The following is a 25,697-nucleotide window of genomic DNA, read 5'->3' as shown; positions in this document are numbered from 1 at the left end:
TTTCTGAAAATAAAACTCATAAACCACACTGTTAGTACAGTTAACAAAAATTTAATTAAGTTATGGAAGAAAATTATGAGTTTTTGGTTAACAAATAAAAATTAGATAAGTGTGGGGGATTCCTTATTATAAAATATATTAATATACTATCTCCTTTTAAGAAAATAATATAAATTTAAAATAACCCTATTTTAATTTTTATTACTAACGCATGGCATTGGGTTAGGCATTTAACGTGTCTTTTTCATTTCATTCCCTAATTATCTAACGGCAATTTACAAAGTCACATTCTAAAAGCATTTTTTCCAATTCTATGCATGTGTCAGGGCATTCAATACATTTATGATTGAAAGGAGATAGGAAATCAGCTATAATATTTTTAAGAATCACAAAAATTAAGACTTAATTGAAGTTTCCATTATTTGGAGAAATTTGCGGAAAATTTGAGTAGAAAATTATGAGGGAGTTACTCAGAATGAGTTTGTAGTATGCTGCTAATGTGCCAGATTATGAGTGATTAAGTGCAGGTTTTCTCCATTGAAAGACATTCTGCAGAGTATAATTACATAGGTAAGAAAGAATATAGATACAAATAAGTTATGTCAATCAGTATAATTTGAACCCAAATCTGACATATTTACATAATGTAATTTTTACATTATGTAATTTTTACATAAATTATATCAATCCGTATAATTTGATGCTAAATCTGACATCTAATTTTTCTTAGCAACAAATTTGTGACATCTCTATACCAACGCTTAAGTAGACAATAGTTTCTTAATAGTCCTGGACAGTCTGTACTGGTGAAGGAAGCATTAACAGATGTTTCATCTCAACATTACTGTAAGTTTTTTTAAAATTCTTTTTAAAAAAATACACACTTTAATTTCTCTTTAATAATTTGCTATATTTATTTGGGAAAACTTTGTTACTTTTCATTATTCACAGTTATCTGTATTTCACACCGCACCCCCAAAAGCTTGCAGAGAGATACCAGACAAATTGAAGCAATGATACATTGTTAGCTGAAGAGTTGTAAAAATATACTTAATGTGGAAATAACATTTTTTTAATCCTAGCTGGGATTTTTTTCTCTTGTAGCCCACCCCCTACTTCGGTACAGCGGAAACAATTCAGGGTTAGTAAGAGGGAGACTTAAACACATCTGGCCACAATGAACAATGAAAATTCTATTAGTTCAATAGTTAGAGATAAATGTGCAAATAAAAGGCAGATAGAAGACACATATATTAATAAATCCAAAGTGATTACTTTTCTTTTTAATTCTCCATTTTGTTCAATTGCAGAGTGAATGAGATTCCGAGACCCAATAAGCAGTTATTATTCACACACGCACACACACCCCGCCCCCCCCCCCCCGCCTCCTTTCTCAGAGTACTGAATGTATAAAAAGTTTAAAGACCCTTCCTGGGGGGAAAATGTTTTCCAGCTGTCAAAATTTAAGCTTAGCTAATAGTAGAGCTCATTTTAAAAGGCATTGTTCCCTGATTAAGATATTTGTTTTGAAGTATGCCTTTTAATCCATTTGGATTTTTATTACTTGCTAAATTTATCTTCTAGAATATCACTGTGCATAATAATATCTAGTAGTAATAGATTTTGTATACATTTGGGAGTAATACACTGTAGTTTCTTTAACATGTGAAATAAATGAGGATATGTCTCAATATTATTTCAATGTCACTGATTCCACAATAGAAACATTGCCAAACTAAATTAGAATACTACTCAGAATACATATATTTATTCTGAATAGTGTACTTACCCAGCACAGCTTCTAAGGAAACTCTTGGTGAAATATTCTTAGGATGGAATTTGATTTTCTGAGATTCCGCAGAAGAGATTTACCCCCAGACAAGGTGGGGAAGACTGAAAGCCTTGCAATGTAATCCCGCAGACAGGGTCAGGTCCAGTGAGCAGAGCCTGATGATCCTAAATCAGGAGGTGATACTCTCTGCTGGAGAGAGAGGGTTGTTCTGAGTGGATTGGAAGTGTTGTCACATTGTATGTGCTCAGCAGCAGAAGGGAAACATCAGAGCTTCCTGTTACATCACTCTGACCCCGCCTGCAGTTAGTGTTAGGTTACTTTCTTTCTCAAATAGCATACCCCAGGAAAGCAGCACTCCTTTCTTATTCTGAGACAAGAGCAAGAAGCAGCCTGAACAGACAGAGATCATATGCTGTATGAATACATTGTTAACAGAAAAAGCTGGCTGCATTTCACCTTGACTGAGTTCTGTTAGAACTTGCCACAGAGAGCGGCCTGTGATTTGAAGGAAATCTGAATATAATATTCTGCTCCAAAATTAAAGGAGTTAGGGAAATGTGTGTGTGTGTGTGTGTGTGTGTGTGTGTGTGTGTGTATGTGTGTGTGTGTGTGTTGAATTATACTTTACAAAGCATTGGGGAGCTGTTTTATTTAACATGTCTTCTTCAAAAATGAACACAAAAATAATACCTACACCCATCATAATTAACTCTGTGATATAAATCTTATTGAGTTCTCACAATCAGAGCTGTTACCTGATTAGTTTTTCACAGTTTAATGATGAAACTTTATCCTGTAGGTTTTTAAACTTCTTTCTTTTCTTTACTTTGTCCATGACATAACTATGTTCATATGTGGCATGAACAAAACCATTGTGTGTCTATATGTTGTGTGTATACATATACATACACATAGAATGGTTTTTCATTATATGTAAGTATAAGTTTTAGGGAAGATAAACTCTTGAGAACATATTTATAAATTTAAAATAATTGCACGTATTTTTAAAAAATTAACTTGATTATGTTATCATCTATAAAATAAAATAGTAATTTATATTACATTTATCCCTCAAAATAGCCATAACAAAAGTACAATTTATAAACATAATGGTTATGTAAAATATGTAACATACTTTAATTTTTTAGAAGTCTTCTATCGAGGGGCACCTGGGTGGCTTAGTCGGTTAAGCGTCCGACTTTCGCTTAGGTCATGATCTCGCGGTTCGTCGGTTCGAGCCCCGCGTCGGGCTCCGTGCTGACTGCCAGCTCAGAGCCTGGAGCCTATTTCAGAGTCTGTGTTTCCCTCTCTCTCTGACCCTCCCCTGCTCACGCTGTCTCTCTCTCTCTCTCTCTCTCTCTCCTAGAAATAAAAAAAAAAAGAAGTCTTCTATCGGAACATAATTTTATTCCTAATGTGGCTAATAAATCATTGGACATTATCAGGGAAGAAAAATTTAAATTTGAAATGCACTTGTCTTTTGATAATATGGTAAATGTGTGAAATATGACAATAATCATAATTGCTGAAATCTAAAAAGCACTGGGCATCAATTTCCTCATCTGTAAAATAGAAGAGATGAATCAAATATCTAAAATCACTTATATTTCTAAGACTGAATCAACAAATTATGTAACATTTAGAAATAGATAAGATACTATAATAATTATTCAATTCTTAGTAAATTTGAGATTGGAGGCACTCAAAACTTGGTAAATTACTGCAATTAGGGAGCAAAATGAGACATTCATACTTTTTGTTGACTAATAAAGGAAAACATAGCAACGTAAGTTAAAGTGATACCGTGTTTCTGAAGCAGTATGCTCCTGTTGACATTTTTATTACCTAGATCACTGGATGTAACTTATTAACACAATCTTTGATTTTTAAGATCAGTAGGATCAAGGTAAAAAAAATAACACATACATATAAAAATAAGATACTTACTAATCTCTGTTGGTTTATCATTAAAAGACCTGCAAGAAACTGAGTTATACCCATTTGGTCATTGAGAAAGAAAAATAACCAGAGGAGTTAAATTGCCAAGTTATAGAATATTACATTTCCAGTTATAGTTTGGTTGCTTTGCTTGGAGAAGCTGCTGAGAAGTACTTCATTTTGAGCTATTTTCTTTAGCCTGTGAGAGGAGATGTCAATGTTGCAGATTATGACTGGCTCCATTAACAAGGGTTCTTTAATCAGAATACTGATGTAGATATTTTCAGGTGAAAGCTTTACGAATTTTGCTATCGAGGTAGCACATTGGTTGGGAAACCACCAAGAAAGAAGTAGAAAGCACTGGGATGCTTGTGAAATTCCAGACCTGGTTCTGACACTCTCTAGTGTGACCCTGACAAAACTTTTCAGGTCTTGGTGTTCCCATCTTAAAATTCAGAACAGAATCAAGTATTAAATTTTAATATCTGAATGATCACTGTCCATGTCTTCTCATCTTCCATGCTTTAAATAATATCTGATCCCAGAAAGAGATTAACATATCTTTTGAATTTAAGTGATGACAATCTAAAACTTTTCCCAATAAGTGTGAAAAAGCATTAATATTTTTTCAAAGATTCTCGTTTCATTTTCCCAATGCTAGTAAAGTCTATTGAATAAAAATTCTATGCTTTGAACTTCTGTCTTACAACCCTTACACCAGCGCTCTTTCTCCTCTACTATATATCAAGTGCTATACTAAATGGGAATGCTATTAAAAGTTATAATATTTATATTCAAATGATTGGTCAGGCATATGTTTATAGTCATGAAGACTCTTGGATAGTTTTTATCAGTATTATCTATAAACCTTATTTAGAGATAGTGGACAAATTGCACCCCACTTAAGAGTTGCCATTTTATAAACTCCAAATGAAATAAATGGCATTGAGGACTTCCATGGAGCCAATCTGGGTATGGCGGGTCAAGATAAAATATGGGTAATGCCAACTTCTCAAGTATACACTGAAATATGATGACAAATATTTAAGAAAATGTAGTTGAACAAAATGAAAATATTTCAGTAATCAACGTAGTGATTCTTAGGCAATATGGTATTAATCAATACATTAATTCCATCTTAGGTATGTCACATATATATATTTAAAGTAATCTTTTCCCATAACAGATTGAAGGCACTTGCTATCATTTAATAGTTAGGGACCAAGCTTGTTTTTTGAGCTAGATGCTGTACTAGTTGTGTTGGGGAGCTAAGGAAAAATGGTATGTGTCCTGCTATGTAGTTGTTTAAAGCACAGATGGACTAGCACATAGATTCAAGTATTCTTGAATTCTCAATAGTTAGCAACTAACACCACTAACACAGAGTCTAGTTATAACCACACAGACACTGTCCATAGTGTTTTCTATAGAACTGAGGAATAATGTATAATTGAAAAATGGCATATGTAATGATAGTCACAGTTGTCTATTTCAGAGCCTTCTTTTTAAATTATTTTTAATGTTTTATTTATTTCTAGGAGAGAGAAAGAGAGACAGCGTGAGCAGGGGAGGATCAGAGAGAGAGGGAGTCACAGACTCTGAAACAGTCTCCAGGCTCTGAGCTGGCAGTCAGAGCCTTACTTGTGGTCTCATGTAAGGCTCCCAAGTGCCATGGTTCCACAGTAATGGATACTGGCTCACCATGTGAAATGCACTTTATCCTTTTACTAAGGTAGCCAAATGAATTAAAAAATGTGGTTTTACAAATTTAGTTCTCTACAGGCTTAACTGACCACTTATTTTGAATTTGTGTAGCTACAGCCTTTGAGCATAGTTCTGCCACAAAAACAAACAGGACAAAACAAAACACTTTTACATAAAACCTATTATGGACAGACTACCTCTGGTGAGAATGTAAGAAAGATCTTTAAAAATGATTTCCATGATTGTGATGTGAGTTAAGAGGTTTCAGGTATTAGGTAGTAAGTTAATTAATTCCTTTGTGTTCTCATTGTCTGCAAGTCATCACTTATACTCAGAGATTATGCAGTCAACAAAATTATACATAGCATGCTTTATTTAAAATGTAACAACAATTTGAGGAGAAATGCATAATTTTATAATCTTTACATCAAAAAATTATACTAATAAGCTGACCTGAGCTTTTATTATTTTAACTCTCAAATGCTTAGCATATTTAAAATATTTCATTACTAAATGAATTGCATTTAGTAAAAGGAACCAGATCCAATGGCTAGGCCATTAAGAGTGAATATGCTACTTTTTTTTTTATTAAAACCAAAGAGCTGATTTTTAATTCTAATTGTGCATGTAACTTACCATCTTCAGGGAAATTATGATGTTATTGTTAAAATATCTACTATGTCTACAAATTTTTTTTATAGATACTCACAATTGTTTGAGCCTCTCCTCCTCCAGAAAGAAGAATCCTTGCTAGAATAAAGACCCAACACTGGCAAATGAACTATATCATGGATTAATTCAAAATGAAGCTTTCAATACAACAAAATTATAAATTCTCATTTGAATGAGGGTACAATATGAACTTTCTGAGAGTGAACACCGTTAATGATGGTGATATTATGCCTCAGTTTGCTAGGTCAGTCCCAGTTCATATTTCCATACTCAAAACTGTCATGATTTGAATGTAAAAATATATATATGATCACCCTAGCTATTCTTACCCATATTGCACTGACAAGTGGTAGCATAAATATTGAGAGTAATTCCTTTACAAACTTGAGTCGCCTTTCCCAGAAGAGTTTAAAATAGTTCTTCCTATTTCTAGGACAGTTTTAGTTGGCATTGAAAATGCCTTTTTTGTCTCTGAATATGTATTTATTGTGAATTTTTGCTGAATGGCTTCTTATTTGCAGAATATCAATCTTGATTACAAAAATAAATGATTTAAAGTTTATGTGTGTTGACATAAGTAGCATATGATTTAATGACCATGTCTTAAGTTCTAAAGATTTCAAATAGTATGAATCTTCTCCCACTTTTTTATTCAACTATTGTCATACTTCTATAACTTGGAAAGTTACTAGTAATATATGTTTCTCTTCAATAATTTTCTCATATTTAACATCACTCTGTTATAAACAGTTAAAGGTTTTAAACACAAAGGAAGTGGAATTATATACAGTGCATATATTAAAAAGTAATGCAGGGGCGCCTGGGTGGCTTAGTCGGTTAACCGTCCGACTTTCGCTTAGGTCATGATCTCGCGGTTCGTGGGTTCGAGCCCCGCGTCCCGCTCTGTGCTGACTGCCAGCTCAGAGCCTGGAGCCTGTTTCAGTCTGTGACTCCCTCTCTCTCTGACCCTCCCCTGCTCACGCTGTCTCTCTCTCTCTCTCCTAGAAATAAATAAAAAACATTTAAAAAAAATAAAATAAAAAGTAATGCAATGTATTTGCCTAAAAAGTCTCAACGCGTTTGAGAAACTAGCAGATCTTTTACACTTAGCTTTCAGGAGTGAGGTACCTACAGTCTCATCCTGCCATCTAGTGTTGAGCATTTTCAAACTGTAAAAAGCTGCTAACTGAATAATGAAATTCATTTTTTTCCTGTGATAAAAAAATCTCAACAAGGAAAGATAAATAAGAAAATATTCTGATGCACTTAACTAGATTTACATGGGCAGGTATTTATGGTAGACTATACAATAAAGTATCCGCTTATATATAGTGAAAAAACTACATCATAAAATATTTAGATACGAAGGCAAAACAATAATTATATGTTAAAACATAATGTAAGTAAAACAATACAAATTAAGACATACTGTCTTTTGTCTTTCCAATGAATGTATATATTAGGTGCATATATAATATATATATTTAAATATTGATTTAAAGCTAGGCAACACTGAAGCCCATGGCTAGACTATGTATTAACTCCTATGCATCTGACCAGGAATACAAATCAGATCTTCAAAAGCTCACAACAGAGTGAAAGTGTCTCTGATATCTGACAAATGAAGCCATCACCATATCCAAGCATAAAAAATATACATCCTGCACTACATGTTAGAAAAAAATCAATTGCTAATTGGCTATAATCCTGTTCTGGCTTAATACAACTGATATTTGAGAGATACTTCATTTGGGGGTATAATGATTACCTCCAAGCTCTATATTTATAACCATTTGTAGCATAAGAAGGCAAGTTTCTGAACAATAACCATCCATTAAACATGCATTAACTGATCATCTACCGTATGCCAAACATTTTGTACCAGAAGTACAAAATTTGGGAATAGAAACATAATCCCTGATCTGAAGGAATTTACTTTCTATCCTCAGGTAGCCATTTAGAAAAATATACTATTTTTGCTTATATTGCTTAAATATTCAGATTGCTAAAAAGCAGTATGTTCAATGACTCAAACAGGTGAGGACTTAATAGAAAGGTAGGATGGAGGGAGAACATATTTCCTGTAGAAAAGCACTTTCTCTGAAGATAATAATTACTCTGGAACCTAGAAGGGGCGAAATATGAAGATTTCCATGGATTAGAAAGAAGTCTGAAGTAGAGCTTGCCAGAAGCAGAGCTTGAGAGAAAGAGTCAGATGCCTGATTGAGGAAGGAATGCTCTTTAGATAACTTCAGGCAAAAGCATTAAGGGAAGGAAACAGGTTTGGAAAAAGCTTGAGGTGAGCAAACATGTGGTCTCAAGTAAAATCTGGATTTGGTCTAAACAATAGGGGTGGGGCTCTGGAATGTAACTTGCATGGCAGAGTTGTCCTCCCCTGATGCAAGGGAACCTGTCTTTAGTAGCTCCTGGTTAGTCATTGTATGGGAGTGGGAGCATGAGTAGTTCTTTCTAGGGAAAGTACTAAGATCAGATCAGCTGAGGACAATTTGGAGAAGGCTGCAGCTGAGGGAAGTTAGCAGCCAATTTTCCCAACAACTGGGAGGTGAGTTACCAGCTCAATAAAAGAATGTGGGAGGGGGAACCAAAGCAGAGTTTGCTGGAAAACTATCGAGCAAACAAAACCTGTCCAAGTGGCGCACCTAGGTCATTCCTAGAGTCTGCAGACCAGTGAGCAAGAAGGGAGTCCCACGCAATTACATCACGACATAGGTTGTAGGACCTTATAGACTGTGGTAAGGAATTTGTATTTATTCTATTTGTGATGGGTCATGCATTCCAAATCAAGTTTTATGCTTTGCTCTGGTGTGGTTGCGTATGGCTCGGGTGGTGGGGTTGGGTGAGGAGGAAAGTCCAAAAACTTTTCCTGTGAAATGTTTCCACGTCTTTCTGCAAGTTAATGAAGTTAATGTCCACAGTGTTAACCATGGTTCCTTATAGATGGTGTTCTTAAAATCTCCTTCTCATGGTATTTTGGATATTCAGAAAATAAAAATACTACAATTGAAGGGCTGTCTTTTTGGGGGTTAATTGTAAAGCATAAAAACAAATTCAATAATGAATTGTTACTACAATTAGTATATTTTCAAGTACTTAACCTCTAGTAGTGCTGCTAGGTCTCTGCTCTGTTTTAGGCGAAGTTGAGGAAAAATAACGTTGATAACCTGGCATTTTTGCAGAAATTTGCTATATTCTTTAGATATTTGCTATAACTCTGTGAGGATTTTATTTTCACTCATCAGATGAGGAAAGAGAATCTTAGTAAGTTTATACAACTGGAAATTGGTAGAACTGGAACTTGAAACCCTGGAAATTGGTAGAACTGGAACTTGAAACCTAAGTGGTTTAGTTTTAAACCTGTCCTTCTTTACAGTATTATTAGCAAAATATTTAACCTGGCAAACTACTTCAGATACTTTTGGAAGAAAATTGTATGGAATATAAGTCAATTGATATTGGTTACTGGGGCTTCAGTTAGATAACTTTTTTCCACATAGGAAAAATAAATGAGTATTAGTAAGAGAGGAAAGCAAAGCATAGTCTTCAACAAATTTACCTTAAAGAATCCACAGTAGATTAGCTATTTTTCTATTTTAATAAATTTGTATTCTGGTTTCTATCTAAATCATGCATCTTTCAATATTATTCATATATGAATGCTAGTGTAAGTTTTTGAATATTTGAGAGAATTACACAAGGAATAATGGTGGTCTTTGTAAAAAAAATTAATGTTTGTTTCTGAGAGAGAGACAGAGTGTTTCTCTGGGGGAGAAGCAGAGAGAGCTGGAGAGACTGAATCCGAAGCAAGTTCCTTCCGCTGAGCCCAACGCGGGTTTCGAACCCAGGAACAGTAAGATCATCAGCTGAGCCAAAGTTGGATGCTCAAGGGACTAAGCCACCCAGGCACCCCAATAGTGGTCACTTTTTAATCTCAAAATCTCTTAAAAATGTAAGACATTTAAATATTGTAAGGTAAGTTTTATGTAGGTTCAGTAGAGAAATAGAAAGAACATTCACTAGCTTTTACCCTGTTTTACCCATGTCATAAAACTTTCCATATTAAAAATATATGTAGCACCTCTTAGGCAAGTATCTCCAAAACCAATTACCAGAAGTTTTTAAAGTTCTCAAATCTATAATTTTTACATTTTTCTTGGTTAATCTTAAAAGCACTTTTATCACTTCTGTTTCTCATTTTATAAAATTGTTAACTTTAGTGAACATTACCCTAAAAGTTTCTACTTTAATTTTTATTGCTTGACTTAATTCAAAAGTTGTTAGTGCTCAGAGACTATATTCTCCAACCTTGAGATATTAAATATTCAACACATTGTAGTACCAGTAGTCACCATTTTATTGAAGACTTACGATGTAGCAAACACTATACTGAATACTTTACACTTGTGCTCTTACTTACCCTCATTCTCATTTCACAGTAGGGATACCAAGACTTAATAAACTCAAATTCAAATTGATTTGAATCTAAACCCTCTGCTCTTCATTATCTTATTTGATTTGGGTTTTTTTAAATTTCCACAATTATAAAAATGTTACTCATTTGTGTCTGAAAGTTTAGTGAAGCTGAGAGATTTACTAAATTTTAAAGATTTTCTTCCCTGATTGATTGTATATGTGTGTGGTTTGTGAAGGAGAAAAAGAGAATATGCAGAATTAAATAAAAAAAAAATCCCAACCTATACTTGGCTCACAATACCAAAGACTTTCTCCTTGAACAATTGCAGATATTTTAAGTGAAAAATGGCAATTGTTTGTTTCTTCTCTGGAGTAGAAATTTCTTGGCAAAAGGGATCATTTAGGTAGCTCACAACTGTTCACATTTAGAAACTCTGGAAACTCCCCTAGGGTGATTTGCAAATTTTGCTGAACATTTTTTGAGTGGGGAATTTGTTTAAAAAATAGACTATTGGAAAGTAAAAATTATTTAAAATTTTTTCCAATGTTGGTTTTTAAGAGAGCGAGAAAATGTGAGTAGGGGAGGTTGCAGAGAGTGGGAGACACAGAACCTGAAGCAGACTCTAGGCTCTGAGCTGTCAGCACAAAGCCTGATGTGGGTCTCTAACCTATGAACCCGAGATCGTGGCATGACCTCAACTTACTGAGCCACCCAGGGATCCCTGAAAATAAAAATTCTTCTCTAATTCCAAAAATTGACAAATAAGGAAGAAGGAAGTAGCAGTTTCCTCTGGCTTCTGACTTGAGAGCAAGTGAAGCTTAAGGGTTCAGTGTATTAGAATTCTGCTCTCTGTGAAAATACAGATTAAACATGGATTAAAACTCCAAAGATACTCAAGTTTATAATTGATTTAGCTGATGTTATCATATTATGAGCAGCACAACTAATGAAGAACAGCAAATCATCACTAATGGTGACAGGGATGAGTTAATTTTGGCTACAATTGGATTTGCTTAAAACAGAATAAATTTTATATCAAAATAAGATTTTAGTACTAGAGATAATTTATTTTCACTACACTTTGCTAATATCTTTATGAATTATTTCAAAAAGACTAAATACTTCTAAAATTATTTTCAAAACCTTCCATTGGCTTGAAATGCCTTGATGACTTTGTGTAAATCAGAAGCACATGTATTATTTTCTCTAGAATGCATATAATCCTGAGAGGAAAGAAAGTTAATGGTTCAGAATTTTTTAAATCCTAAGTAAAGCTGAAATGTTAAGGCATTCAGAATCTCCCAAAGTGATTGGAATCTCTGTAAAGTAATCAATTGGAAGCTTGTACAATCTTCTGATGTTTGGGAATTGGGCACTGAAAAAGAATCTGTTATAGATGTAGTCAATTTGGAAATGGCGAGCTGCATCACCATAGGCCAGTGTTTAAGGATTACAGGGTACCGCTGAAAATGGACCACCTTATGCCAGAAGAGATGTGGTTATTACCAGAAGAGCCAGGCCAATGGTGAGTTTTGTCTTTTTGATCACGGAGCATCTTTCTACGTTTTGGTTTATTGTGTATTCATGTTGAATGTTTTTAAATAGAGAACATCCCCATAAAACCCTGAAATACCAAAATGGAAATATTCTTATAGGTGGTCTAGTTCAGAAGAATTGTTTCAAATATGAGTAAATGTGGGTCTGAGGAAATTAGATGACCAATCCAACCACCAAATAGTGTCCGTTTTGGTGCAAAAAAACAGTATCTTAGTTCACACTCCAGAACTTTCCCCAAAGCCTCTGATGGAAAGTGAAAGCATTAAACACCTTTATTTTAATTAATGTATATTTTTCAGGAAAGCACTACAGGCACATAATTGAAAGATCAATTAGCATTATTAAAGCCTTTTCACAAGTAAACAGATATTATCCTCTCTGACTTTTCACATCCAACTTGATTTTGGCTTCCTTCCTTTCTTGCCAGTGAGATGCACAATTCCACTTTATTTCAACTTCTCTTTATTCTCCCACAGGATTTTTTTTGTCCTTTAGGAATTTTCTCTTCATCACTAGTTTTTGAGATTTCATGTGAGTGTAGGTGGAGTGCTGGGAAGGTTCCTTTGTTGGTTACAGCACACCATTTTCAATAAAGGAAACCTATGCTGTTTCGTTCTATAAAATCTCACTCCCCTCTCTTCTAGCTGTTCTATTTTTCTTGGACCTTCTATTACTTCAGAGTTGGGCTCCGGAATTGATTTCCTAATTTTCTTATTTTTTTATTATCCAATTTTCATTTTGTATATCTTTTTCTTTCTAATTTTTTAAATGTTTTTATTTATTTTTGAAAGAGCGAGTACAAGTGGCGGAGGGGCAGGGGAGGGGGGGGACTGAGGACCCAAGCAGACTCCATGCTGACAGCAGTGAACCTGATGCGGGGCTGGGACTCAAAATCTGCGACGTCATGACCTGAGCTGAAGTTGAATGCTCAACCACCTGAGCCACCCAAGCGCCCTTGTCTTTTTCTTTTTATAGCTTAGAGATTTTCTTCACTCTTCTGTTTTTTTAATTTATAAAATGTTTATGTATTTTAACACTTTTCCCTTCATAATCTAATGTTCTTGTGTTTTTTCTCTGAAAATAGTAAGGGCTACAATACATAGAAGAATATTTAGTTCTTTTTATATCCCTCAGTAACATTTGAATTTTCTCTCAGGGGTTTTTTTCTAAATTTTGTTTAATACATCTCCTGGGATTTACTGTTAAGTACCTTAAGGTTTTTGTTCTATTGTGGCTAGTACATTTTTTCTGTTTTTCTGTTTAGTGTACAAAAATGCTCTTGAGGTACCTGGGTGGCTCAGTCAGTTGAGCATCTGACTGCAGCTCAGGTCATGATCTCATGGTTTGTAAGTCAGTGCAGAGCCTGTTTTGGATCCTATTTCCCTCTTTCTCTCTGTCCCCCCTCCCCTCGCTCGGCCCCCCTCCCCTCGCTCGGCCCCCCTCCCCTCGCTCGCCCCCCCTCCCCTCGCTCGCCCCCCCCTCTAAAAAATTAGGGGCACCCAGGTGGCTCATTCAGTTGAGTGTCCACCTTCAACTTAGTTAATGATCTTACGGTTCGTGGGTTGGAGCTCGGCATCAGGCTCACCAATGTCGGGGCAGAGCCTGCTTTGGATCTCTGTCCTCCTCTCTCTTTTCCCCTCCTCTTCTCGTGTTCTCTCTCTCTCTCTCTCTCTCTCTCTCAAAAATAAGTAAAAACATTTAGAAAATAAAAAGATTAAAAAACATTTTAAATGCTGTTGACCTCATGTGTTGAACTGTCATGCAGAAATCTTGCTATACTCCTTTGTTTTTGGTTCTCATGTATTTTCATTTATAACAAGCATATTATATAAAAATGATTGCGGTATAATATTTATACCTAGTTTCTGTTTCTTACCTTTTGTTTTGGCATAAAATTAAGACAACTTGGATATATATGTTGAATAGTAATGGTAATGGAGAGCATCTTGGTCCTGTTCTTGAGTTTAATGGGAATGTTGTATGTTTTTGGTAGATCTGCTTCATCAGGTCTAAGGAAGATCTCTCTTTTCCTCAGTTTTAAGTCATGGAATGAGTGTTGAATTTAGTCAAATGAACTTTATTTATTAAATGATAACTTGGTTATTCTGTTAATACTTTTAATTACACTAAATAATGGCCATTAAATGGGAACCATCTTTATATTCTTAACAAATCATCAGTATTCCTGTTTTTTCCTTTTGCCTCAGATTCCAATATGGCTGTTACTGAGCTTGTCTTTTTAATAATTTTGATATTTTCATCATGAATTGTTTTATTTTTTAAGAATGCTATATTACAATATTATAGGTCTTAGTTATTGACTTTTTTTTTTAACATCCTCTCAAATTTTGTGCCTGTGGCCTCACTCGAGACCCAACCCTAGCAGTCAGATCACAAATTTCAGATAGTGCTTATATCAGTTGCGAACCTTGGAGTGGACTTGTGAATCAAACCTGGTTAATCAGAAAGTCACAGTTCTCTAAACATGATGTTGGGTCAGGGCTGACCATCGATATTTGGGTCAAAGAGGGTATAGCCAGGATTTTCTTTAATAAAAAAAAATTTAGAGCAGTTTTATATTTATAGCAAACTTGAAGGAAGAGTCCAGAGTGTTTCCATATATCCTCTACCCTGACACATGCATGGCCTCTACCATCATCACCATCCCCCAGCAGAGTGTTACTTTTGATATAGTTGAACCTCCACTGACACATAATGATCATCCACAGTTCATAGTTTGTACAGCAACAGGGCTGAACCAATATAATCTCTGGGTTTGGATATATATATATGATGACACATTCCCATCATTGTGAGCTCTCATACAGAGTATTTTTACTGTTCTGAAAATCCTCTGTGCTCTGCCTATTCATCTTTCCTTTCCTACCTACCCCCGGTAACCAGTGATCTTTTTACCATTTCCATAGTTTTACTTTTTCCAGAACACCATACATTTGGGATCATGCAGCATGTAGACTTTTTCAGATTGGCTTCTTTCACTTTGTAATATTCATTAACGTTCTTTCATATATTTTCATCGTTTCATAATTCATTTCTTTTTGACACTGAATAAAACTCCATGGTCTGGATGTAACCGTGTATCCATTCATCAACTGAAGGACATCTTGGTTACTTTCAAGTTATGGCTACTATGAATTAAGTTGTTAAACATATCTTTGTACAGACTTTTGTTTGTCAACTTCTGTGGGTAAATTGCCAGGAGCATGATTGCCAGATGGTATAATTAAGAGTATGTTTACTTTTGTAAGAATCTGCCAAATTGTTTTCCAAAGTGACTGTGGCAGTTTTGCATTCCTACCAGTGATGACGAAGAGTCGCTCTTGCTCCATCCATGTCTTGCCACCATTTGCTGGTGTCCGTGGTGGTGTCTGTGTACTGTCCATTCTATAGGTGTGTAGTCGTAGCTGACTATTGTAAGTTGTTGTTTACTGATGGTGTAGAGCATCTTTTCACATGCTTGTGTCCTCTCTAGGTCTTCTTTGGTGAAGTATTGGTTGAGATATTTAAACTACTTTTAATAAGGTTATTTAGTTAGTTAGTTAGTTAGTTTTAAACAGTCTTTGAATGTTTTGGATAACAGTCCCTTATCAGATGTGTCTTTTGAAATATTGTCTCCTCGTTCATGGCCTGTCTTCTAATCTCTTGATACTAGATTTTGTACAGCATAGGATTTTAATTTTAATGAAGTCTAGCTTATCAATTATTTCTTTCATGGATTGTGGCAGAGGCCAGGGAGTGAGTCTAAATGTTTCTAGAAAACTTTATCTGAGAGGATGTGGACCTTAAATTCTGGAAGTCATGTTGAAACACTATGAGATTAAAAAAATAAAGGTAAAAAATGTTGGGCAGCAGAATCAGGAATAAAGATGGATTTAGTTTTATTGACAATATGAAGCCCTGAGTCCATCTATACTAAAGTAAAATACCTTTGGCCTTTCTAATTTTTTAAATGTTTACTCTTGAGAGAGAGAGAGAGAGAGAGCGAGAGCGTGTGAGAGTGAGCAGGGAAGGGACAGTGAGAGAGGGAGACACAGAATCCGAAGCAAGCTTCAGGCTCTGAGCTGTCAGCACAGAGCTTGATGTGGGGCTTGAACTCTTGACATGAGCTGTTAGATCATGACCTGAGCCAAAGTCTGATGCTTAACTGACTGGCCACCCAGGTGTACCTACCTTTCCAATTTTGTGATCAAATATATCCCTGTTTCATTTCAGACCATTGGGGTCAGAATTTTTTTGGATGAAGAATTTTAGAATTTTTGGATGAGAAAGTCCTATTCATTGTCCTAATGCTCTTTTTATTGTATGATATGACTAAATGCCCACACACCTCTCTCTCTTTGGTAAAATGAATTACCATGTATCATTATTCCCTTAAAAAAGTGGTCTGAATAATTCTAGCCAAGACACCAGCTATGTAGTTCAGAGATTGGTCCTAACAGACTAATAAGATAAAGGTTTCATGATCTATAGAGCAGAATACAAGAAAAGCAATTCAGGTGTGTTCATGTGAAAGTTCTTAAAGAACTGAAAGTTAAAGGTTGGAAACTAAATTCAAATGCTAACTTCATAAGACAAGATGAAGATGAGACAGGATGAGATAAGAGCAGGAGCAGCTTATGAAGGAACCCCAGGTTTCTCCTAAATGGTTACTTTAATGCCATTTTCTTCTGGTATGGAAATGGTCCATGATATCTTCAATAGTCAAGATTGGGAGTCATGTATAATACATAAAATGCATTTTATATGTTGTGAGATGATTGGAAAAGATACATATGGAATGGAATATGGATTGTAAAGCAGGTGTACTAATGTGTTTGACAAATAAGAAGTCCTAGTACATGAATTCACATTTGAAATTGAAATGAGATTATTGGAAGATTCTAATAAAGAAGGTAAAAGTCAACTGGACGCTATGGAACAATTTTTTTCTTTGTCTTAGGACTTAATCTTTGTAATAACTGAAGAACACTAGGTTTTTCTGAAGTATAAAAAACTTCATGATGGGACACTTGTGTGGCTCAGTTGGCTGAGCATCCAATTCCTGGTTTCGGCTCAGGTCATGATGTCATGGTCATGGGATCCAGCGGTACTAGAGATTCTTTCTCACCCTCTCTCTCTGGCCTTTCCCTGCTCACATGCATACTCATGTACATTCTGTCTCTCTGAAAATAAACAAACATAAAAAAAAAAAAAACCTTCGTGAGGCACTGGGGTGGCTCAGTTGGTTGAATGTCCAACTTAAGGTCAGGTCATGATCTCATGGTTGGTGGGCTCTGAGCTCTGCCTTGGGCTTGCTGCTGGTAGTACGGAGCTCGGTTCAGATCCTCTGTTCCCTTTTCCCTCTGGCCCTCACCTGTTCATGCTCGTTCTCTCAAAAATAAATTAAAAAGGGGTCCCTGAGTGGCTCAGTCGGTTGAGCATCTGAATTCGGCTCAGGACATGATCTCACGGTTGGTGGGTTCGAGCCCCGCCATTGGGCTCTGTGCCGTCTGCTGGCTCAGAGCCTGGAGCTTGTTTCAGATTCTGTGTCTCCCTCTCTCTCTGACCCTCCCCTGCTCATGCTGTCTGTCTGTCTGTCTGTCTGTCTGTCTCTCTCTCTCTCTCTGTCTCTCTCTCTCTCTCAGAAATAAATAAAACATTTAAAATTTTTTTAAAAAATAATTAATTAAAAAGTATCTTCATGAGGGGTGCCTGGGTGGCTCAGTTGGTTAAAGGTCCCACCTTACCTCAGGTCGTGATCTTACAATCTATGAGTTTGAGCCCCACATCTGGTCCTGTGCTGACAGCTCAGAGCCTGGAGCCTGCTTCAAATTTCTGTGTTTCCCTCTTTCTGCCCTTCCCCTGCTCATGTTCAGTCTCACTCTCCCTCTTCCCCCCTAAAATAAATACACATTAAAAAAATTTTAAAAATAAAGAACAAAAAGCTTCATGAATATAACAGTTATGCTTCCTTATTAAGAATATTTTTTGTACTATAATGTAAACACTAAAATCATTTGGGCAGTTTTCAGCATAATCTGTTAATTTCCAACAGAGAATGAACAAAGTAGGTAAATACATATAAATGCTGTATAAAGTAAATCTATATAAAATTCAGTTAGATGTATTTAATTATGTAAAACAAAGTAAGACAATACCACCAGACAGCTTTTTATTTAAAGCTACAGTAAAAATAATATTTCCATGCATTAAAAATTGGAAACCATCTGAGTGTCTTTCTTGTTTAAGTAATGAAACCATGAATGGTTGTTGGAGAAAGCCGTCAACTCACAAATGTGCTATTTATATGTCCTTGGTGGCAGCTTATCACTTGACCTAAGGAGATGTTCCTGTTTATTTAAAGGCATTGCGATCCATGTAAAAATGATAACAAAGCATATTTCACAGGGATTTTGATTTCCAAGTCTAAAATTCCACAGCAAAGATCCAGTCTAAGGCAGTTACTTCTGTATACATTATGTGTGTGTATATGTATAAATATTTGAAATCAAGATAGAAAATTTTTAAGTTAATGAATGCATACTATTTTATAATGATGTTACTTTCATCCTAAGGTATAAAACTTATTTGTAATTGTATGTTAGAACTTCATATTCAGCCTCAAAACATAGTGATTTGATAGCTCACATCAGCTAGACCCTGACTTCACATGGATAGTCTGGAAGAGATAATATTTTTAAGTAGGAAATCAGCATGAATAAGCTGACTAAATAGTATTCAGTGAATAGTATATACCCTTTTAATTAAATTGAAATAGTCATGAAAGAAAGCAGTAGTGTAATTATAATATATATTATATATAATATATATTATATATATAAATTTATATATATTTTATAATATTTTTATATATTATATATATATTATAATATATATATAAATTACAAGATTTCAAGCCAGAGGAATAGGCAGAATTATAATACTATTGCTAGAGAGAGATCATAAAGCTAAACTAAGTGGATGAAGTGATTGTTTCCAGATAACAAGTTCAAGTTTAAATGCAACTTTTGAGATGAACGTTATAGGAATTGAAATGTCTAGGAGGCTGTTGAGATGCCAGACTGCACATAGCTCAGCAGAAAAGGAAAGGTGTAGATCTGGTTAAAGTGAATTAACTCCAAAGAGAGACTATGTAAAACCCTGAGAGTGATTAGCACATAGATTTTCTAGTGGATTACTTCTTGCTGGTAGACTCTTCAGTAGTAGAGTTTTCCTCTTCCACATAAATAACATGACTTTTTCTTCCCCCTGAAGCATGGCTTACTTATTGGTTGCATTGCATGCAAAGCCTAATGATAAATGAATAGGTTTCAGGAGGATTCAATATTCTTGCTATTTTGGGTAAGAAAATTTTGTTAAGTAATAAAATTAGGAAGTATATAAACAATTTACTTTTGATTGCCATTAAAAATTTCCCTTTCCACCAAGTTTCTGTACTTAACATACAACTATTCCACCATTTTTACTAATATGGTGGGTCGTAAGCACACACAAAAAATAGTTAAATTAATCAAAATCAGACTCATGATAGAGTTGACTCTTCGTACAGATAATGGTATGGCTCAAGATTTATTGAGGTACTATTTTATAAGAAAGGAGAGAAAGTATGTTTAGGGAGAGAAGCACATAACAGAATTCTATTACCAGCTTTCACACAGTTGAGTGATCCTTATAGAAGAAAGTGCTTGTCACCATGTTTGATGTGAAATCCAAAAAGTGCTTGACTTTTAATAGCTGTATTTATTCATCTGGGCATAGACTATAAAGACCATCATATACATGATCAAAACAAATAAATGACAACATATTTTCAAACAGATAATCACCAAATGGAAAAATGGACTGTTTTGATGTGGCTAGGAATATGATAGTTTATAGTTAATGAAAAATAGAAAGGGATTGAGGAATAAGTAAATTCACAGTAGTCTGTTAATAAATCATCATCCTTGAATAAGCAATTTGACTAGATTAAGAAATGAATTCTGATAGAAGTGTATTAATAGCAGTTAATTTGTACATAGAAAATTCATGGAAATATTTATTAAAAGAATTTCAGGAAAGAAAAAACTAAAATTATAGTGAAAAGTTTCATCCAAAATATTTAGAATTTATGTAATAATGTAACATATATATATTATTTTAAAGTGTATTTATTTATTTTGAGAGAGAGAAAGAGAGTATGTGAGTGGGGAAGGGACAGAGAGAATCCCAAGCAGGCTCCATGCTTTCAGCACAGAGCCTGACCCTTAGAGCACAAGGTGGGGCTTGATCTCACCAACCATGAGATCATGACCTAGCCAAGATCAAGAGTCAGACGCTTAACTGACTGAGCCACTCAGGTGTCCCCACATTTATATTTTTTTTAACAAAAATTTTTTCATATCTTATTTTCACTATCTGCTTCCTTCTCTTTCTTTTAGTTTTAATTAATCCTCTTTTTGAAGTTCTTTGGATGAAACCTACAAAAGGAAGAGAAACAAATTTATTCATAATAAAGTAATACAATAAAACATTTTATCTAAAATTTTCTCAAATTATCCTTTAATATTTAAAAACAAAAATAGTCTTAAAAGTCTAATTTGTCTGTCTTTGTGTAGAACAATCTAATTCTAAGGAAGTCATTTTACATATATAGGAATTAGCAAAAATTGATAAGCATATTATTGATTTTTATTATTCATCTTCAGTTAGAAATACAACCTTTTTATTAAAGTGAACACGTGGTTGTATATGGTTGGTGGGATTATATGTGATTTTTATTTATAAATACTGAATATACATGCATCATTTTTATATTTAGAAGCAAATTAGTAACTACATTAAAATGCTGTACATTATAAGATACTTGAATCATTTAAAATGAAAGCTTACTATATAATATTATAAGAAAATGTTTTGTTTAAAATTGATTATTTTTTTGTGAAGTGACGTTAAGAGGAATGATAGTCAATACCTCCAGAACTATAAATCTAGATGTAATTAAAAGGGGAGACATATATAAGTTAAACTATAATTCTGATTATAAGTAGAATTAATTTCATAATTTTCTTAGATTAAAATTTGTTCATAATTTCATTGCAATTGTTATCCTAAATACTAGTGAATGGGAAGAGTTTTTTTCTATACCTTTTTGACAAGTCCTCAGACAATCACTTTTGGAAGTAAAATTATTTTCATTCCCTCCACATCCACTGTATTTAAACGGACGGCATTTCCCAATGACTGAATTGTAGTAGAATCGGCTCACATTGGCTTGACACAGTCCTCTGTCTGCTGGGGTCAGACACCAGGAAGGGCCATAAAATTCTAAGAACATCAAGAAAACAGGGTAAATCATACATGATAGTTAATCTGAGACTTTCATATTATTTATTTATAGATTGGCCTTGTGGCATGTTTATAGAAAACAGTAATCTGAATGAATAAAGGTAGTACTCTCTGAAACCCATGTATTTCAGTTTGAGGAAAATGCTTTACTAATCTCCATGTGTCCAGTACAGTAAGACCTATCTCAAATAAAAAAGCACATATGTTTGTTAAAGGAAAGTGCTATGTGACTCTTTAAAATGAAAAACACTAGTTGTACATAATAAGACTATCCAAAAAATTATAAAAATTTGTTAACCATATTCATTTGAAAAAAATGATCAATGTTTATATACCATTTTTGTTCATGAATGTTCAACTTTCAAGGGTGCAAAATCCTTAAATTTCATGTAGCAAGTCCTTATTTGCTGTATGATGCAAGAACTGACGCTGAGGAAGTGTTTTCTTGACTAACATTCTAAATGATGTAACATAGTCACAATTTAAAGCACAGGAATTCAGGTATAGCAAATTCTAACTTTAAGCTTCAGAGAAGGAGCCCTAAAGAAATGGTTTGGTGTAGTAAGAAAGTTTTCTTGTGAATGGAAAAATCAGGTCTAGAGGAGTTAGATGTTGTTGCAAAGGAAGGATACTGTTAAAGTGGGTGAGATAAAACACTGACAAGTTAAACCCAGACACAGGCTGGTATGTCCATGGGACTAACCACTTTAAAAACAGAATAAAGAAAATGCAACTAGGGTAGTAAAAGGATCACTCATTTTCTTTCTTTTTTTAAATGTATGTTTATTTTTGAGAGAGAAAGTGTGAGTGGGGGAGGGGCAGAGAGACGGAGATGGGACATAAGATCCATATCGGGTTCTGCGCAGAAGGAGAGATATACGTGGCTCCCACTACCCCCTCAAACACAATCGGCAAGATCATGACCTGAGCAGAAGTCAGACACTCAACTGAGCCACCTAGAAGCCCCATGGATCACTTATTTTCTTAAGGCAGAGCCAGTTTCAATACAATGGTAGCTTTTTGCTCTTTTGGGAATTCCTGTCAGTGAGGGGAAGCTGATTTTAGCAGATTTCAACTGCTTGATCTTAATGAGCCAATACTACAGGCAAGTCGGTAGATGGTGAGGAATCAATATAAGAAAACTGTACTGGATGGAGGGAGGGGCAAGATGGTGGAGAAGTAGGGAGCTCCGTACCTGCACTCGCGCCCGGGCATCACACGGTAAAGACCTGAAGCCATAGGAAACCATACCAAACCCAAGAGATTGGGAGAGAAAGGACCCAGATTCCACTGAGAAAGCATTCTAACGTGAATGCGAATTGTGGAAGATAAAATTGGGCCTGGATTGTAGACTGGAGAGATGGGCCACCCCCCTCTGTGGGGAGTGAGAGGGGAAAAAGAGTCTGAAACAGAAAAACCTCCGCTCGGGGGGAAAAAACCTCTACTCGGGGTGTAGAAAAACTTTGCGCACAAAATACCTGCGCGTCAGGCCCCCCACGCTCCAAGTCGCCCCGGAGGGGCTGCGCTCACGGTTTGCTTCTTTTGTGCTGGCTACAGCTACTGGCTGGCTGGGAGAGGTTGCACGCCTGCAGCCATTGCCCTCCTGGTGGGCTTGGACCCCCTGGAGGAGGCGCGCAGGCACTGGCGGCGTCCGTGCTCCTAGCTGGCTGGAGCTCTAGAGGGAAGGCAGAGCGCTAAAAACTGGCAGATTTGACCGTGAGTTCGTGTTTTGGGTGATGAGACACAGAGGGACCTTGATTTCCTCACTCCAACGGGCTCAGCGCACCGGCAGACAAGCCCCCCCACCCCGCCCAGGCTCCCCAGCCCGACCTGGAGGAGAAGGGAGCAGCGGCTTCTGGCTCCACCCCCAGAGCTAGCCTGGAAGCTTGGAATTGCCCTGAGGGGGCTGCCAGGGGATGGCCTGAGGCAATTTCAGCAGGGTGCTTGACCTGGGATTTGGAGGCTGGGACTGGCCTGGGTTGAAAAGCGCAACAAACTTTGGCTGAGCCCCTGGCCCAGGAAGTTTACACGGCTATAAAAGCAAGGTGAAGCGCCACCACTCCCCTCCCTACAACCGCCAAGGCGGAACCCCACCAGACGCATTGGATCACACCACGCCCATCCCTGCTTGAGAGCTGCCCTCCTCCCTTTTCCCTTTTTTTTTTTTTTTTTTTTTGGTTTTGGTTTTGGTTTTGGATTGTTTTTTTTTTCTTTTCTCTTTTTTTCCAGAGAACACTGACCTGATTACCTCTGGTCACCGGTGTGCTTAAACAATCAAATTTAGTCCATTCTATAGATGTAAATTCTACACCTTCCAACCTTTTCATCTCTTTCTCTCAGGAGTAATTAGACTATATAGTTTCTCTGGACAATACCAGCGTCCTTCTCTCACCCAGCCAACCATACTCCACCTTTTAACTCTTTGAAAAAAAGCTTCTTATCCCTTCTGCCTGTTCATTCTATTCTATTTCCAATTTTGCTTCACACCACCCCCCCACCCCCCCGGCCTGTCTTCTCTGTCTCTATGCTCTTCAACCAGCACTGCATACATCCAGCGATTTAATTATAGCTGGGAAATCCGGTTATATGCTATAAACCGTTCTTTGTCCATTGGTATTCTTCTTTTTACCTTTTCTTTTCTTCCTTTTAACCTTTTTATGTATTCTTTGATTTTCTATTATTCACCCTCCCTCCTCCGTCTTTTCCCTTAACTTTTTCGCTGTCCCTCTTGGTTTGCATTTTAGTCGGATTTGTCTGTACATTTGTGTGCCCCGCTCCCTGTGTGTTTGTCAGTCTGTTTTCCTCTCCAGTGCTACCTCAAGAAATAAGCCACAGTACACATGGTGGAGAAGCCCAGATATCACTACGAGTAGGAAAACAAAATAACCAAGGTCTCAACAAGAGAGACAAAGAGATACCGTTCAAAAAACACTCTCTGAAAGGATAGGCCCTGGACAGTCAAAGAGTCTTCCTGGATACAGCAGCACTCACAGGTGCAGACAGCATAACAGGTCTTAAAAATTAACAAGTCCAGAAAACTAACTAAAATGACGAAATGAAAAAGCTCTCCCCCAAAGAAACTCCCAGAAGAACTGACAGATAATGAACTGCTCAAAACAGATATAAGCAGTATAAATGAACAAGATTTTAGATTAATAATCATAAAAGTAATAGCTGGGCTTGAAAAAAACATAAGGGACATCAAAGAAACTATCGCTACAGACAAAATGGAGAATATAAATAGGCATGAAGAATTTTAAAAAAGTGATAAATGAGATACATAATAAATTAGAGGCCTCCAATGCACGGATTGAAGAGGCAGAAAGGAGAATAAGTGATTAGAAGACACCATTATAGAAAAACAAGAAGCTGGCAAAAAAGAGACAAACTGATCCAGGAACATGAAAGAAGAGTTTGAGAGCTCAGCGACATGGTCAAACGCAACAATATCTGTATTCAGTATCATAGGAATCTCAGAAGAGGAAGAGAGGGGGAAAGGTGCTGAAGAAGTCCTGGAACAAATTAAGCAGAGAACTTCGCCGACCTGGGAAAAGAAGCAAATGTTGAAATACAAGAGGCTCAGAGGACCCCCCTCATGTAATCTGAATCGACCTTCTGCAAGGCATATCATAGTAAAATGGCAAAATATAAAGACAAAGAGAAAATTTTGAAAGCAGATAGGGAGAAAAGGGCCCTAACATACAAAGGCAAACCTATCAGAGTGGTGACAGACCTGTCTACTGAAACGTGCCAGGCCAGAAAGGAATGGCAGGAGATCTTCAATGTGATGAACAGAAAAAATATACAGCCAAGAATCCTCTACCCAGCAAGCCTGTCATTCAAAATAGAAGGAGAGATAAAAATCTTTCCAAATAAGCAGAAATTGAGAGAATTTGTTGCCACTAAGCCAGCCCTACAAGAAATCCTGAGGGGGACGCTCTGCAGGAAAGGTTGCAAGGAACAAAGATACCCGAGACACCACCACAAGCATGAACTCCACAAAGGACACAAAGACTCTAAACCCACATATCTCACTAATAACACTGAATGTAAATGGGCTGAATGCTCCAATCAAAGACATAGGTAGTAGAATGGATAAAAAAAAAAAACAAAATCCATCTATATGTGGTCTACAAGAAACTCATTTTATTTATTTATTTTTATTTATTTCTAGGAGAGAGAGAGAGAGACAGCGTGAGCAGGGGAGGGTCAGAGAGAGAGGGAGTCACAGACTGAAACAGGCTCCAGGCTCTG

General features: G+C 36.0%; 2 protein-coding genes across 4 annotated transcripts in view; both read right to left on the bottom strand.

Annotated features, from left to right (window-relative positions):
* CALCRL (calcitonin receptor like receptor) overlaps positions 1-1,999 on the bottom strand; it is a 103,513-nt gene extending 101,514 nt beyond the window's left edge. For all 3 annotated transcript variants that reach the window (XM_039246573.1, XM_039246576.1, XM_039246574.1), the window contains exon 1: positions 1,790-1,999. The gene's annotated coding sequence lies outside the window, so the exon portion shown is untranslated. The remainder of the gene's footprint in view (positions 1-1,789) is intronic.
* Positions 1-25,697, bottom strand: part of TFPI (tissue factor pathway inhibitor) — a 139,010-nt gene that overhangs the window by 44,276 nt on the left and 69,037 nt on the right. Inside the window, exons 8-10 of the mRNA XM_039246567.1 lie at positions 21,243-21,422; positions 20,471-20,575; positions 15,415-15,593 (exon numbers count right to left, since the gene is read on the bottom strand). Of these exons, the coding sequence (XP_039102498.1) occupies positions 15,415-15,593; positions 20,471-20,575; positions 21,243-21,422 (464 nt within the window). The remainder of the gene's footprint in view (positions 1-15,414; positions 15,594-20,470; positions 20,576-21,242; positions 21,423-25,697) is intronic.

The sequence above is a fragment of the Hyaena hyaena genome, unplaced genomic scaffold, assembly GCF_003009895.1.
Source record: "Hyaena hyaena isolate Hyena2069 unplaced genomic scaffold, ASM300989v1 scaffold_283, whole genome shotgun sequence".
NCBI classification, from domain to species: Eukaryota; Metazoa; Chordata; class Mammalia; order Carnivora; family Hyaenidae; genus Hyaena; species Hyaena hyaena.
The sequence above is the reverse complement of the archived record's forward strand: the minus strand, read 5'-3'. Positions and strand labels throughout refer to the sequence as shown.